The sequence below is a fragment of the Balaenoptera acutorostrata genome, chromosome 8, assembly GCF_949987535.1.
Source record: "Balaenoptera acutorostrata chromosome 8, mBalAcu1.1, whole genome shotgun sequence".
Taxonomy (NCBI): Eukaryota; Metazoa; Chordata; class Mammalia; order Artiodactyla; family Balaenopteridae; genus Balaenoptera; species Balaenoptera acutorostrata.
This window is the reverse complement of record NC_080071.1, coordinates 64,303,497-64,319,076: the sequence shown is the minus strand read 5'-3', so window position 1 is coordinate 64,319,076 and position 15,580 is coordinate 64,303,497. Positions and strand designations below refer to the sequence as shown.

At 38.5% G+C, this 15,580-nt stretch overlaps 1 protein-coding gene across 1 annotated transcript in view; it reads right to left on the bottom strand.

Annotated features, from left to right (window-relative positions):
- Nucleotides 1-4,591: 4,591 nt before the first annotated feature.
- The window catches only part of LOC103004939 (mitochondrial import inner membrane translocase subunit TIM14-like), a 37,315-nt gene continuing 26,326 nt past the window's right edge, over nucleotides 4,592-15,580 (bottom strand). The window contains 2 exon segments of the mRNA XM_057551353.1: nucleotides 4,592-4,796; nucleotides 4,799-5,045. Coding sequence (XP_057407336.1) covers nucleotides 4,678-4,796; nucleotides 4,799-5,045 — 366 coding nt within the window. The 3' untranslated portion in view covers nucleotides 4,592-4,677.

The window sequence follows — 15,580 nt, the reverse complement described above, 5'->3', positions numbered from 1 at the left end:
TTCATACTTCTCCTTTATTCTTTTCGTTAACATCAGTTTAGGGAAGATCCTTCTGATTCATTGAAACTCCAAGCCCACAGATCATTGAGTCTTTGCTCCTACTCTAGACAGGATCTGGAGAGTGTGATGAGAACCACTCACATATTCTCAAAATAGTATTAGTTTCTCGACCATCTCTTTTAGCAGAGTAATGCTAAGAGGGACTTAAATGGGAAGGTCTCCAGGGATCATCAGAGTCCCTTAGAAAATTGGCTAGATCATTTTCCATGACCTGATAATTGGAAAGCCCAGATGGATGAGCTGGGCTTTTCAAAGCCCAGCAGTTTCGTTTCCAATGGTGGTTTGATTCAGCTGCCGAGAACCCAAATTAGGGACGGTTTTGTTGTCATAAGAGGACACTCTGAAAGACTGACTGAAGGCTATGGCCAACCCTAGACAATAAATAGACATATATATGACCCAGGGAAAAAACGTGTGCAAATATATATGTGTAAATGTATATACGTTGTGTTACCAAAGTAAATGTGTTTCTCACAGTCTTTGCCATGTATGAAATGATCAAAACCAGCTGGACCATGTAGTTCTTCATTGAAAGGAATAGGGGGCGTGGAGTTGGCAGTTAAGGGGGTCAGCAGACACACTTCAGCATCAGGCTGACTTATCACTTCTCTGGAAACGGTTAACATGCTTGGCTCAAGCCACCCGTCATGTGGATGTGATATGCCTCTGAGCAGTTCTATAGATGACAGGTATTTATTTCACCCCCAAATCTGAGGGGCAAAGGGTCACAACACAGGGTTTGCTTCTGAGCCAGTTCATTTGCATTTCTCATTAATCCAGGCTAGACCCTTTTTAAAGTCTCTACCATAATTTATTCAAAACAGTTCAAACATTTGACTTTGTTTTGGTTGAGTTTAATGTGGTTTCTGCATAACTGTCTCTTTTATGGTAATCAAATGTTCTGCCAACATTTCTCCTGCTATGTACACCATCTAAGGAAACCAGATGCTTTGGGTTGGTCTTTTCAATGTATCTGAGTGTTATTTTTGTTTAGAATTTCAGAGGTTTGGCGAAAGAGTACTGTTTTATAAATCTGACCCTTGATGCACTCCATTTCCCAACCTACTAATAGTTTTGGCTACTGCTCACATCTGATTTGAAATTGCTCCCTATCACCATGTGGATTAGCATGTGGACAGACAAGCTCATTTCATTCATTTTGTTCGATTTGCTTAATTTTCCTGTTCATCATTTATTCCACTTTGTAGTGTAAAAAGGATAGGTAGAAGAGTTGAGCAGCTGACTCAGAACCACACCCTGCCTTACCTCTCAACCAATCCCAGACCTGAGTGGGATTGTTCTCTGATGTGTGGGGTGTTCTTCCCCCCCTCACACCATCAGTGTGGGAAGGAAGCAGGCCAGCTCTCATGGGAGTGTTGGCTTATAATGCAGACTGAAAGTGTTTCAGAAAAGTAACTTGGCATTGGATCAAACTAATAAGTGGAATTGCTTGTCTGTATGGATTGAAAGAAGACTTTCTAGGGCCTCAAGAGTTTGTGGGAAAGAGGAGAGGAGAGGGCTGAGGTGAACTGTGTCAGAGGGAACTTTGCAAAATATGGCACTTGAAGTCCACTTACTAGGAATTATACCTTACGAATGGGGAGATATAAAAGGAAACCAACCTGAGAACTTTAGCCCTTTCTAACCCTGGTGCTACCCTCTTGTTTGGTTAATATGATTCTCTGGTCTGATTGTCTCCATACTGACAACAGGAGAGAAAACTAGATATCAATGGCCGGATTCAGTAACTGAAGAAAACCAAAGAGGATTGAGTGGTCCCCCAAGAGTGGGCACAGGTTACCTGAAAGTATATAGATGGAAGCAGTGTTTATGATGACATATGATGGTTTAGAATGACTGAGCTGTGGAAAACAAAGAGGGAAAAGAGCTAGTCTTATGCTAAACAAAATCAGTGGGATGAGGGGTCCTCCCTCCAAGGATCTTCAGTGTTGGCCCTGAGACCTGGGAGATGAAGCTCTAAAAGACACAGGGTGAAGAAGTTTAAAGTGTAAAGGGAACTGAAGTTTCAAAAAAAGAATAGGGAGCAGCTGTTAACGTCTTAAATTTAGTTTAAGGCTATGAGTATAAACAAATCCAAAGACAAAGCACCAGACATTGGTTTTTCAAGAACAATAGCTATAACCACACACATACAAACTTAAAAGAAAGACAAATCTGAGTCTCCAGAGAAGAGTGTTTAGACCAGTGTCTTGGCATTTATTCCAGATGTTCAAAAGACCGCACTTTTCTTTTATAAGCTTCTGCTTTTGTGAAGTCCACTGACAAAGGGGTGGTCTGTTTGAAATGAGCTCCACACTATCATTATAAAGAGTAAATACCTATTAAGTTCCAACTACATGCCACGCATTGTGGGGAAGCTTGGAGAAGAGAAGTGTGGTGAGGACTAAACCCTTGCCTTCTAGAAATGGGCTTAAAAAGAGATAAGGTTAGAGATGCAGCCATTTTTGGCAAAACAGCAAGCAAGTGTTGAAAATAAATGTGAGCAAATTCATGAAAAATGGTTCCTTTTTTAGCCAGATAGGACATTATACCTCAACTACAGGCTTTAGATCCAGAAATTACTGACTGACTTTGGGTCTTGTTATAATTTCCAGACATACTTTTGAAAATCCAGGCACATTTTATTTTACTCAAGAGCTCTAATGAAGTTAACAAAGGGAAAACTATGTTGCTTGAGAAGAGATGATTAATTTTGACAGTAGCCATATCAACAAGGTCTGGATTTATGAGTTTTCCAACAATCATGTATGTTTATTATAAGTAGTCAGCGATGGATATACAGCATGAGTGAATGGATTGAAGATGGTAAATATGTCATTTTCAGAGTTTTCCAGGACTTGGCTCAATTGGAAGAAATAGATAAAATGGATTTCAACTATTGTGTCATTTAATTTAATTTTTATTTTTTTGTTTATTTTTCATCTTTTAAAACATTCTGCTATTGATTCCCTTTTCCTTCTAACTTTAAGATGTGGTACCCCAACATGTGCATATATATGCAAATGTTTCTGGAGGGCCAGGAGCAAGAGCAGAGATTTTTACAAGAGACTAAGAGGGTCAAAGTGACTCTCACAGGAGGGGAATGTAGGGATGATGGATCCCTGGAAATGTGGAGGTTTGTAAAGAAACGATTCCAAGAGCCTGGGCAGGATGTGATGAGGAGAAAACAAAAATTGAGATAATGCTGAAATTTTGAGATAGGCTGAATGATGATTTTAAATTTCTAAAGTGTAGGGAGCTTAGGGTCTTGGAATTATGACAGTGTTGCCCAAAAGACCAGGCAAAAAGATTATCTTTTTCTTTGCTTGGCCTTATCTGACAGCAGGACATTTATGCTGAGGTGTTGTGGTAGAATGATTAGGAAGATGGCAGATGTATGAACACACCTAACTGAGATCAATCAAGTCAGGCCACATCACAAAACTACTCAGAGCACTCATATACTCACAGGAAATAAAAATTGGTTAGTATTTTAGATCACTAAGTTTTTTTTTTATATAGATTTTTTTTTAACATCTTTATTGGAGTATAAGTGCTTTACAATGGTGTGTTAGTTTCTGCTTTATAAAGTGAATCAGCTGTACATAAACATATATCACCATATCTCCTCCCTCTTGCATCTCCCTCCCACCCTCCCTATCCGACCCCTCTAGGTGGTCACAAAGCACCGAGCTGATCTCCCTGTGCTATGCGGCTGCTTCCTACTAGCTATCTATTTTACATTTGGTAGTGTGTATATGTCCATGCCACTCTCTCACTTCGTCCCAGCTTCCCCTTCCCACTCCCCGTGTCCTCAAGTCCATTCTCTACCTCTGCGTCTTTACTCCTGTCCTGCCCCTAGGTTCTTCAGAGCCATTTTTTTTTTTTAGATTCCATATATATGTGTTAGCATATGGTATTTGTTTTTATCTTTCTGACTTACTTCACTCTGTATGACAGACTCTAGGTCCATCCACCTCACTACAAATAACTCAATTTCGTTTCTTTTTATGGCTGAGTACTATTCCATTGTATATATGTGTCACAACTTCCTTATCCGTTCATCTATCGATGGACACTTAGGTTGCTTCCATGTCCTGGCTACTGTAAATAGAGCTGCAATGAACATTGTGGTACATGACTCTCTTTGAATTATGGTTTTCTCAGGGTATATACCTAGTAGTGGGATTGCTACATCATATGGTAGTTCTATTTTTAGTTTTTTAAGGAACCTCCATACTGTTCTCCATAGCGGCTGTATCAATTTACATTCCCACCAATAATGCAAGAGGGTTCCCTTTACTCCACACCCTCTCCAGCATTTATTGTTTGTAGATTTTTTGATAATGGCCATTCTGACTGGTGTGAGGTGATACCTCATTGTAGTTTTTTTTTTTTTAATGAACAACACTTCAAATGGCATGCATTTATCCATAATTATTGAGTATTAACCTATAAATAGTCTATAATCTGATTTTAAATCCTGAAATTTATATGAAGGCTTCGATTTAGCTTATGCCAATTTTTAAAATGTGTAGCTTTGAGGCATTTTATTATAAAAAGCTGGTACTCATATACATAAATGAGTAAGAACTTAAAATTAATCATGCATTTACTTCATTTGTTAGCTTGACCTTCTAGTAAGTCTTTAGCTTCATTGATTTTGGCTGCTATATAAGGAGATCCTCCCTTGTCTGGGTGATTTAAAAACATAATTCGTCAATGAGCGTATCTATTTTTCCCTTATTGGCAGTAGGGCTTACACCTAGTATTAATGCTGCTTCTCGTTTTGTCATTTTGGGTTCAAACCCACCTCTGTAATAGCCACCACTGAAGGCAGATTTCGTTAGACTCTGAAAAACTTGTTTTACTTGAGGCTCCATATGCTTCAGGTCTTGCAAAGCGTAATGGGCTGCAAATCCTGCAGCAGCAATGGTCAGTCCAACTGCTACCACTGTACTGGCGATGGTTCCCTCTCGGCTCCTCTGCTTCCACCAGGAGCATGGTTCATCCCACCCCACCAATTCTACACCTCTACCACCCTCATTGTAGTTTTGATTTGCATTTCTCTAATGATTAGTGATGTTGAGCATCCTTTCATGTGTTTGTTGACAATCTGTATATCTTCTTTGGAGAAATGTCTATTTAGGTCTTCTGCCCATTTTTGGATTGGGTTGTTTGTTTTTTTGATATATATATATATATATATATTTTTTTTTTTTTTGGATAATATAACTTCTTTTTTTGAATTTTTGAATTTTATTTTATTTATTTTTTTATACGGCAGGTTCTTATTAGTCATCAATTTTATACACATCAGTGTATACATGTCAATCCCAATCACTGAATTCATCACACCACCACCCCCTGTTTTTTTGATATTGAGCAGCATGAGCTGCTTGTAAATTTTGGAGATTAATCCTTTGTCAGTCGCTTCATTTGCAAATATTTTCTCCCATTCTGAGGGTTGTCTTTTCATCTTGTTTATGGTTTCCTTTGCTGTGCAAAAGCTTTTAAGTTTCATTAGGTCCCATTTGTTTATTTTTGTTTTTATTTCCATTTCTCTAGGAGGCGGATCAAAAAGGATCTTGCTGTGATTTATGCCATAGACTGCTCTGCCTATGTTTTCCTCTAAGAGTTTTATAGTGTCTGGCCTTACATTTAGGTCTTTAATCCATTTTGAGTTTATTTTTGTGTGTGGTGTTAGGGAGTGTTCTAATTTCATTCTTTTACATGTAGCTGTCCAGTTTTCCCAGCACCACTTGTTAAAGGGGCTGTCTTTTCTCCATTGTATATTCTTGCCTCCTTTATCAAAGATAAGGTGGCCATATGTGCATGGGTTTATCTCTGGGCTTTCTATCTTGTTCCATTGATCTATATTTCTGTTTTTGTGCCAGTACCGTACTGTCTTGATTATGGTAGCTTTGTAGTATAGTCTGAAGTCAGGGAGCCTGATTCCTCCAGTTCTGTTTTTTCTTTCTCAAGATTGCTTTGGCTATTTGGGGTCTTTTGTGTTTCCATACAAACTGTGAAATTTTTTGTTCTAGTTCTGTGAAAAATGTCATTGGTAGTTTGATAGGGATTGCATTGAATCTGTAGATTGCTTTGGGTAGTATAGTCATTTTCACAGTGTTGATTCTTCCAATCCAAAAACATGGTATATCTCTCCATCTGTTGGTATCATCTTTAATTTCTTTCATCAGTGTATTATTGTTTTCTGCCTACAGGTCTTTTGTCTCCCTAGGTAGGTTTATTCTTAGGTATTTTATTCTTTTTGTTGCAATGGTAAATGGGAGTGTTTCCTTAATTTCTCTTCCAGATTTTTCATCGTTAGTGTATAGGAATGCAAGAGATTTCTGTGCATTAATTTTGTATCCTGCTACTTTACCAGATTCATTGATTAGCTCTAGTAGCTTTCTGGTAGCATCTTTAGGATTCTCTATGTATAGTACCATGTCATCTGCAAACAGTGACAGATATATTTCTTCTTTTCCAATTTGGATTCCTTTTATTTCTTTTTCTTCTCTGATTACCATAGCTAAAACTTCCAAAACTATGTTGAATAATAGTGGTGAGAGTGGACAACTTTGTCCTGTTCCTAATCTTAGAAGAAATGGTTTCAGCTTTTCCCCATTGAGAACGATGTTGGGTGTGGGTTTGTTGTATATGGCCTTTATTATGTTGAGGTAAGTTCCCTCTATGCCTACTTTCTGGAGGGTTTTTATCATAAATGGGTGTTGAATTATGCTGAAAGCTTTTTCTGCACCTATTGAGATGACCATATGGTTTTTCTCCTTCAATCTGTTAATATGTTTTATCACACTGATTGATTTGCGTATATTGAAGAATCCTTGCATTCCTGGGATAAACCCCACTTGATCATGGTGTGTGATACTTTTAATGTGCTGTTGGATTCTGTTTGCTAGCATTTTATTGAGGATGTTTGCATCTATGTCCATCAGTGATATTGGCCTGTAGTTTTCTTTCTTTGTGACATCTTTGTCTGGTTTTGGTATCAGGGTGATGGTGGCCTCGTAGAATGAGTTTGGGAGTGTTCCTCCCTCTGCTATATTTTGGAAGAGTTTGAGAAGGATAGGTGTTAGCTCTTCTCTAAATGTTTGATAGAATTCACCTGTGAAGCCATCTGGTCCTGGGTTTTTGCTTGTTGGAAGATTTTTAATCACAGTTTCAATTTCAGTGCTTGTGATTGGTCTGTTTATATTTTCTATTTCTTCCTGGTTCAGTCTTGGAAGGTTGTGCTTCTCTTAGAATTTGTCCATTTCTTCCAGGTTGTCCATTTTATTGGCATATAGTTGCTTGTAGTAACCTGTCATGATCCTTTGTATTTCTGCAGCGTCAGTTGTTACTTCTCCTTTTTCATGTCTAATTCTATTGATTTGAGTCTTCTCCCTTTTTTTCTTGATGAGTCTGGCTAATGGTTTATGAATTTTATTTATCTTCTCAAAGAACCAGCTTTTAGTTTTATTGATCTTTGCTATTGTTTCCTTTATTTCTTTTTCATTTATTTCTGATCTGATATTTATGATTTCTTTCCTTCTGGTAACTTTGGGGTTTTTTTGTTCTTCTTTCTCTAATTGCTTTAGGTGTAAGGTTAGGTTGTTTATTTGAGTTGTTTCTTGTTTCTTGAGGTAGGATTATATTGCTATAAACTTCCCTCTTAGAACTGCTTTTGTTGCATCCCATAGGTTTTGGTGGTCGTGTTTTCACTGTCATTTGTTTCTAGGTATTTTTTGATTTCCTCTTTGATTTCTTCAGTGATCTCTTGGTTATTAAGTAATGTATTGTTTAGTCTCCATGTGTTTGTATTTTTAACAGATTTTTTCCTGTAATTGATATCTAGTCTCATAGTGTTGTGGTCGGAAAAGATACTGGATATGATTTCAATTTTCTTAAATTTACCAAGGCTTGATTTGTAACCCAAGATATGATCTATCCTGGAGAATGTTCCATGAGCACTTGAGAAGAAAGTGTATTCTGTTGTTTTAGGATGGAATGTCCCATAAATATCAATTAAGTCCATCTTGCTTAATGTATCATTTAAAGCTTGTGTTTCCTTATTTATTTTCGTTTTGGATGATCTGTCCATTGGTGAAAGTGGGGTGTTAAAGTCCCCTACTATGATTGTGTCACTGTCGATTTTCCCTTTTATGGCTGTTAGCATTTGCCTTATGTATCGAGGTGCTCCTATGTTGGGTGCATAAATATTTACAATTGTTATATCTTCTTCTTGGATTGATCCCTTGATCATTATGTAGTGTCCTTCTTTGTCTCTTGTAATAGACTTTATTTTAAAGTCTGTTTTGTCTGATATGAGAATTGCTACTCCAGCTTTCTTTTGTTTTCCGTTTGTATGGAATATCTTTTTCCATCCCCTCACTTTCAGTCTGTATGTGTCCCTGGGTCTGAAGTGGGTCTCTTGTAGACAGCATATATATGGGTCTTGTTTTTGTATCCATTCAGCCAGTCTGTGTCTTTTGGTGGGAGCACTTAATCTATTTACATTTAAGGTAATTATCGATATGTATGTTCCTATTACCATTTTCTTAATTGTTTTGGGTTTGTTATTGTAGGTCTTTTCCTTCTCTTGTGTTTCCTGCCTAGAGAAGTTCCTTTAGCATTTGTTGTAAAGCTGGTTTTGTGGTGCGGAATTCTCTTAGATTTTACTTGTTTGTAAAGATTTTAATTTCACCATCGAATCTGAATGAGATCCTTGCTGGGAAAAGTAATCGTGGTGTTAGGTTTTCCCCATACATCACTTTAAATATGTCTTGCCACTCTCTTCTGGCTTGCAGAGTTTCTGCTGAAAGATCAGCTGTTAACCTTATGGGGATTCCCTTGTATGTTATTTGTTGTTTTTCCCTTGCTGCTTTTAATATTTTTTCTTTGTATTTAATTTTTGATAGTTTGATTTATATGTGTCTTGGCATGTTTCTCCTTGGATTTATCATGTATGGGATTCTTTGCACTTCCTGGACTTAATTTACTATTTCCTTTTCCATATCAGGGAAGTTTTCCACTATAATCTCTTCAAATATTTTCTCAGTCCTTTTCTTTTTCTCTTCCTCTTCTAGGACCCCTATAATTCGAATGTTTGTGCGTTTAATGTTGTCCCAGATGTCTCTGAGACTGTACTCAATTCTTTTCATTCTTTTTTCTTTATTCTGCTCTGCAGTAGTTATTTCCATCGTTTTATCTTCCAGGTTACTTATCTGTTCTTCTGTCTCAGTTATGCTGCTATTGATTCCTTCTAGAGAATTTTAAATTTCATTTATTGTGTTGTTCATCATTGTTTGTTTGCTTTTTAGTTCTTCTAGGTCTTTGTTAAACGTTTCTTGTATTTTCTCCATTCTGTTTCTAAGATTTTGGATCATCTTTATTATCATTGCTCTGAACTCTTATTCAGGTAGACTGCCTATTTCCTCTTCATTTGTTTAGTCTGATGCATTTTTACTTTGCTCCTTCATCTGCTGTGTGTTTCTCTGTCTTCTCATTTTGCTTAACTTACTGTGTTTGGGGTCTCCTTTTCACAGGCTGCAGGTTCGTAGTTTCCATTGTTTTTGGTGTCTGCCCCCAGTGGCTAAGGCTGGTTCAGTGGATTGTGTAGGTTTACTGGTGGAGGGGACTAGTGCCTGTGTTCTGGTGGATGAGTGTGGATCTTGTCTTTCTGGTGGGCAGAACCGCATCTGGTGGTGTATTTTGGTGTGTCTGTCACCTTATTATGATTTTAGGCAGCCTCTCTGCTAATGGGTGGGGCTGCGTTCCTGTCTTGCTAGTTGTTTGGCATAGGGTGTCCAGCACTGTAGCTTGCTCTTCGTTGAGTGGAGCTGGGTCTTAGCATTGAGATGGAGATCTCTGGGAGAGCTTTCTCCATTTGATATTATGTGGAACTGGGAGCTCTCTGGTGGATCAATGTCCTGAACTTGACTCTCCCACCTCAGAGGCACAGGCCTGACACCCAGCCAGAGCACCAAGACCCTGTCAGCCACACGGCTCAGAAGAAAAGGGAGAAAAAAAGAAAGAAATAAAGAAAGAAAAAATAAAATAAAAAGAAATAAAGTTATTAAAATAAAAAATAAAAAAATTATTAAAAATAAAAAATTAAAAAGTAATTAGAAAAAAGAAAGAAAGAAGAGAACAACCAAACCAAAAAACAAATCCACCAATGATAACAAGTGCTAAAAACTATCTAAAAAAAAAATACAAACGAACAGACAGGACCCTAGGACAAATGGTAAAAGCAAAGCTGTACAGACAAAATCACACCAAGAAGCATACATATACACACTCACAAAAAGAGAAAAAGGAAAAAATATATATATCTTTTGGGAAGTCTGAGGTCTTCTGCCAGCATTCAGCAGGTGTTCTGTAGAAGTTGTTCCACATGTAGATGTATTTCTGATGTATTTGTGGGGAGGAAGGTGATCTCCCTGTCTTACTCCTCTGTCATTTTGAAGGTTTCCCCTCTAGACCACTAAGTTTTAAGGTGGTTTGTTATGCATTACTATTGTGACAATGGATAAGTGACACATATATCTTCAACAGAATTCATGCTAAAGATCTAAAAGAGATAAAGAACAGAAGCTGGAGATTATACAGACAGTTAATAGAAAAAGTACATGATTAGGTGAGCCACTTATTAGAAAGAATTAGAAAGGATGATCATTGGGCAGGAAGAGAAATAAGAATTTGCCAAGGAGTCATCGGAAAGGTTGGAGGTGATCTACTACATGGAAGCATCTCTGAGGTCTAGACATCAACCTTCACAGCACCAGAAAAAGTGGTGAGAAGAACACATCTTTGTAGGAAAATTTGTACATCGGGGAACTATTGAGTTTGACACAAAGAAAACCATATAGAGTGATGGACAGAAGCCAGTTTATAAGGTGTTACAGAGGGAGGAAGCAGAGGCAATTCAAGGTCAACAAAGTCTCTTATGCATTCTAGAGGAAAGATGTGGTAACGGCTCAGATGGATGGTGGAATGGAGAGAAAGTCTTCTAGGAGGGGAGGGACAGATGGATTCTTAAACAGAAGGGACACACCAGACAGAAACAGTAATGATTAGGAGAGAGGGTGGTGGCACCAGGGCTATTAACAGATACTCTATAATTATAACTCCATGAAGTCAACATTGACCTGAGGCCCTTCAGCATTTGTAGATACTCATTAATTTTGTGAAATTCCTCTGTGAGATTCAGTTACACATTCAAGGTTGGGAGCAGCCCAAGAGCCAAAAATAACATGGCTATCATATTGTTTTACTCGTGTTACAGATGAGTAACTTCAGATATCAAGTAGTTGAATAACTTGCCCAAAGTCAAACAGGAAGCCTGTTATTGAGTTGCTGAAAGATCCCAGTTCTGCAAATAAACTTCTAGTTCACTAGCTTTTCACCAAATGAGCTAGTTAGAAGTCAGATTAAGTTCATTTACTTATGGCTCCATTGACTTAAGAAAAAAAAGAAGTTATTTCTTATGGGAGGTCCTAAATATCTGAATATCCTTACATCTGTGATGGTGTTTACTTTTCCATCTCTTTATTTTATTTTTTTACTCTTTACACAGCCTTTATCTTTTACACAGTCATTTTGGCTTGTTTCTGGGTTTTAACATAGTACATGCGGGGTGTGAGTCATAACAGCTAGTTTTTTTCCTGATCCACATTGACTTTTTACAGGCAACACGAAACACTGCAGGTTAGGTTCTAGAGTCTAAGATTCTTAACTTTTTGCAGAAATCCCTTTGATCTGCTGGTGAGTCTAGGATGTGAAAAGATGATCATCACTTAGGCGAATTCACTGCTGAAGGCTATAGTTATGCTGATCACTTTGAGGCTTATATTTCTCCCCCAAGATTATCTCTTAACTTTGCTGATTTCCCTTTTCCTTGGTTGGTCCAAGGAAAGCACCAACCACCCAGAGATTTCTGACCTCTAGGTTCTCTCTAGAAGGAGAGTTTTATACTTTAAATATATATTCTGGTAATCAACTAGTCTGACACATGGAAAGGTAGCATGTTTTATTCTATTTTTACTAGAGATTAAGAAAACTAATGAATATTAATGACCATATGTACTCACCTATGAAATGACATTGCATATGAGGTGCACTCTAGTTTCCAAGACAAATAGGAGAAGTGAGAAATTGAGGAGAGTCGAATGGCAGAAAGGAGAGAGATGATGGACACAAGGAAAGAAAAGTGGACAGAAATTTGATAAGTAGGGGAAAGCCATTAGGAAAGCCAAAGAGAAGAAATGCAGAATATAGAAAGTAAATGGAGTGGAGAGGGATGTAAGACATGGAAAAGCTATATTGATTTTTATATTTTAAAACACTGAAAGAGTTACATTACATAAGTGAGTTGGGTATATATTTATTTAACATTAGCAATAACTTAATTTCAAAGGTTTGAAATGTACTGTGAAGATATTAATTCAATCAGTCCTTTCCTGATGATTGTGAACTGTGAAAGAGATCTGCTTACTTCTTTTCCTCTGGGGGAAACTGAGGCAGAGAAAAGAATGCCTCACCCTAGGAAATGGGTGAAGCTGGTGTCAGCCCTGGCAATCAAAGTGGTGCCAACTTTGTGTTTCCAGTGAAGCCTGTCCCAGGGGGAAGGCCACTTGAGCTTGGCATTTTCGTAATAATTCATGGTATGTTATTTTCAGTTGCAATGGTTTTATGCATTTTAATTAGTGTCTTAATGTAGTATATTTCGGCCCCAGAGGGCATAATTGAAAGAAACAAAAACAAAACCCAAAAATACATAGAATGAGTGAATGAAAATTCACGACAACCCTGGGAGTTCTTGGCTGCCCAGCTTGTGTCATAACCATTGGATACTGCTGCCTTTCCCAAGCTCCCCACCCCCAATCTTCCAACCCTCCCACCCCCAATCTTCCGACCCTCCCACCCCCAATCTTCTGACCCCTCCACAACCTTGTTTTGCCCCCAGCTGCCTGGCTTTTCGTGTTGATTCTGGTCGCTTACAAGGTTAGTTTGCATTCCATCTCATAGATGCAACAAGGAGCAAACCACAGCTTTTCTGTTTCTTTGGGGATCAGTTTCAAGCTCCCCCCACAGCCAAATGTATGTTGCTGGTGTGTTTGTTGCCGGCCTCTGCAGGCCCGAGCTGGCTCTCCGCTCCCACTCACACAATCTGCTGCTCTTTTCGTTCCTTATTTGCAGTCCCCGGTCCGCTTCTTCCCCATCATGCCTCTGTGGCCTTGCCTCTTTTCAAGTCCAGGTTGGAATCTTTGCATCATGCTGCCTCAGCCTGAAAAGAAGCCTATATTTTTTCTGCTCCTAAGCTTAGATTTATGGCCCGTGTCAGGCCTTCCTGCCATGGCCTCTGGCAGCTCCTGCCTTTCCTAACATCAGATTCATTGCTGTTCCTAAGGTCCTTTAAGATTTTAATGCTAAGTCTATAAATTTCGTTCCCTTTCTGCTTTAAACTTTCTTTAGACCTTCCCATTGTCTGATGGCATGTCCCGAAGGCGTTGATTTGCATCTCTGTTCCTGCACTCTTGGGTGAGTTGGAGGAGGAGGCGGGTGGTTGGAGTGGATGGAGGGGGAAATGGGGAAAGCAACTGATGAATTTAGATTTCCATCAGCTGCAACAATTCACTGGGGTTTGATAGGGATTGACATTTTCCTTCGAAGTTGTGATTTGCTGAGAACTTGTGGTGGCTTTCATTACAATAGTATCTGAGAATTAAAAAAAAAAAAAAGAGAGTTGGCTGAACAGATATCCAACCCACCTTAATAAATGCATCTGAGCTTACATTTTTTCTTTCTGTTGTGGCAGCTGGGGTTCTCTTCCATCTCCAGTACACATCAGCACTGCTTAAATCACTCCGATTTCTCTCCCAGGCAGACTTCTGCTGAAGAAACTTTTCTCACCTTAAGATAATAAAGCCTCCAGTTGAGAGAGGTGGAAATAGCAACCGGCTTGAAATTTCAGAGGGGGGAAGGCTGGGTCATTGTCTAGAAAGAAGGAACTTGCCAGCTTGGGAAGCATGATGAGTACTTTGGAAGTATAATTTTTGAATTCATTTTGTCTTTCATTGGCCTTGGAGGGGTTAACAACATCCTCAGCCTAGCTTTTCGTTTACTTCCTTCAGGTCAGCTCTTGTGAGGGGGGAGGTGGGCAAAAGGAGTGGGAAAGAAAGAGAAGAAAGACTTTTGTGTCCAAATCATTTTGATTACATTGCTTGTTCAAGCTTCAATTTATTTCAGGCGACAGTATAAGTCTAGGGAGCAAGCCATTAATGGAATGGTGAAATCTGTAACATATACGGAAGTCTTGCTTCCCCAGGGCAGACTTGAGTGGAATGAAGTCAAGGCTTTTGTCCTTGGATGGTATTTGCCTCTAAGAACTCACTTAGTTTTCTTGTTTGAATTCCAGGCATTGGAATCTTGAAGGTCATTGGTGCCTCACATGCTTTTTCTTCAAGTTCTGGTACAGTTTTACATTTCTTTGAGCCGAGTTTTGTTCATGCTACTGTGGTCCCTACTTCTCTAGCTACTCAATGTCCTCAAACCTGGTGCCAGACCTTCCTTTATTCCTCCAGCCTTGGAGACGTGGTCCTCTAAACTCCCACGAATAAGACATTAGCACTTTTCTGAAGCCAACTTTAGGTGGTTTGACATTCAAATAAAGACAGCTTAATGTAGAATATGGCAGAGACTAGCTAACTATTCACTTTACCAGTTCTCTCCTCCTCTTAGGCATACAGCTGGATTGCATTTCCCTGTCTCCTTTGCACCTATAAAATTTGCAACCATATGACTGAATTCTGGCCCATAGAATGTAGGTAGAAGTGTTGTTTGCTGCTTCTAGGACTGGCCCATGAAATTCCTACACAATCCTCCATGTCCTCTCTCTTCCCCTTGACTGATGGTGGGATTTTAAATCTGCCACTAAGTATGGTGGGGAGATCTACACACCTGAAAATGTGCTATCTGATACCAAGGCTCCTGTAACTGCTTTGGAACTCATCCATTCCATCTGCTAAACATTAGAAGAGCCCAGCTGAATTATAAATACTCACTTTGATCTGTGTTTTGTACAATTTAATAAGAGTACCTTGAGTGAAAATGGGTCACATTCCTTAGAAGGAGGCCCTTTGCTCTAAAAAATCATGAAAGCTGGTGGAAAAGATATGGAGGAATTCTTGCCATTTAGGAGTAAAGAGTGAAGAGGTCAACTGTGTAGGGAAAAAGCTGAGGTAGATTGCATTCAAGTTCCCAATTCCTTACTCCTTTCTTTATCTTTGTGTTTTACCATTCAACTTTAAAAAAATCATTCTTAGTTTTTTATTTCCAGCTTTATTGAGGTGTAATTAACAAATCAAGATTGTATCTATTTAGGATGTACAATGTGACTTTTAAAGGTGTACAATGTGATGATTTAATATACGCATTTATTATGAAATGATTGCCACAATCAAGTTAATTAACACATTCATCATCTCACATAGTTACCTTTTATTTTGTGGTA